Here is a 753-nt window from a genome sequence, read left to right on the forward strand (position 1 = left end):
CAAATCAAGGGTTAATCAAGGTTATCCCCTTACTGGTCATATTTTAAAACAAACAAACAAAATGTGCCATAACAGGACTTCAGGTTTGCATCCCATTCCCTGACCACATTCGTGACCACAATACCTATGGTATTACCTATGTAATTATAAAAATAAATCCTGCAGAATGCACAATTATATTGCATTCTAAGTTTTTTATTTGTTAAATGTTAAGTATTTCAAACAGATCACAACATTTGTAATCTAGCTTGGCATCTCCCTTCTTTTCCTTTTGAATTTGGGGGTCCTGAGAATATATGGAGGTAGTGTGGTGGAGGTTTCCCTAACTACCTGACTAGACTACTAACGAGCCCAGCAACTCCAAACCCAACCCTGTCCCGCCTGTCCCCCACCCCAGCAGGTTTGTGTCCTGCCTCGGCCCTTCTTACCGCCCTGGTGACGGAGATGAACCTGTCGTAGCTGATGAGGACGATGTTGAAGACCGAGGCGGTGCACACCAGGTAATCCGTCACCAGCCACAATTTACACAGCCCCTTCCCGAATTTCCACTCCCCGGTCAGGACGTAAGGGATGTACAGCGGGATGCAGAAGCCGCCTGCGGACACGGAGAGGCGGTGGGCGGCCGGCGGAGGGGGCACCGCGGGCGTGGCGCTCCGGCCCGGGTCGGGGTGCCCAACTCCCGAGGGAGACCTCCGGGCGCAGGGATCCCCTCTCCAGGGCTGCTCAGGCGCCCCCGGCCCCCACCCGACCCCC

General features: G+C 53.3%; 1 protein-coding gene across 1 annotated transcript in view; it reads right to left on the bottom strand.

Moving 5' to 3' along the window:
• Positions 1-753, bottom strand: part of LOC103596628 (histamine H3 receptor-like) — a 9,734-nt gene that overhangs the window by 5,433 nt on the left and 3,548 nt on the right. Inside the window, exon 2 of the mRNA XM_008580293.1 lies at positions 429-690. Within this exon, the coding sequence (XP_008578515.1) occupies positions 429-690 (262 nt within the window). The remainder of the gene's footprint in view (positions 1-428; positions 691-753) is intronic.

This window comes from Galeopterus variegatus, unplaced genomic scaffold, assembly GCF_000696425.1.
Source record: "Galeopterus variegatus unplaced genomic scaffold, G_variegatus-3.0.2 Scaffold2060, whole genome shotgun sequence".
Lineage (NCBI taxonomy): Eukaryota > Metazoa > Chordata > Mammalia > Dermoptera > Cynocephalidae > Galeopterus > Galeopterus variegatus.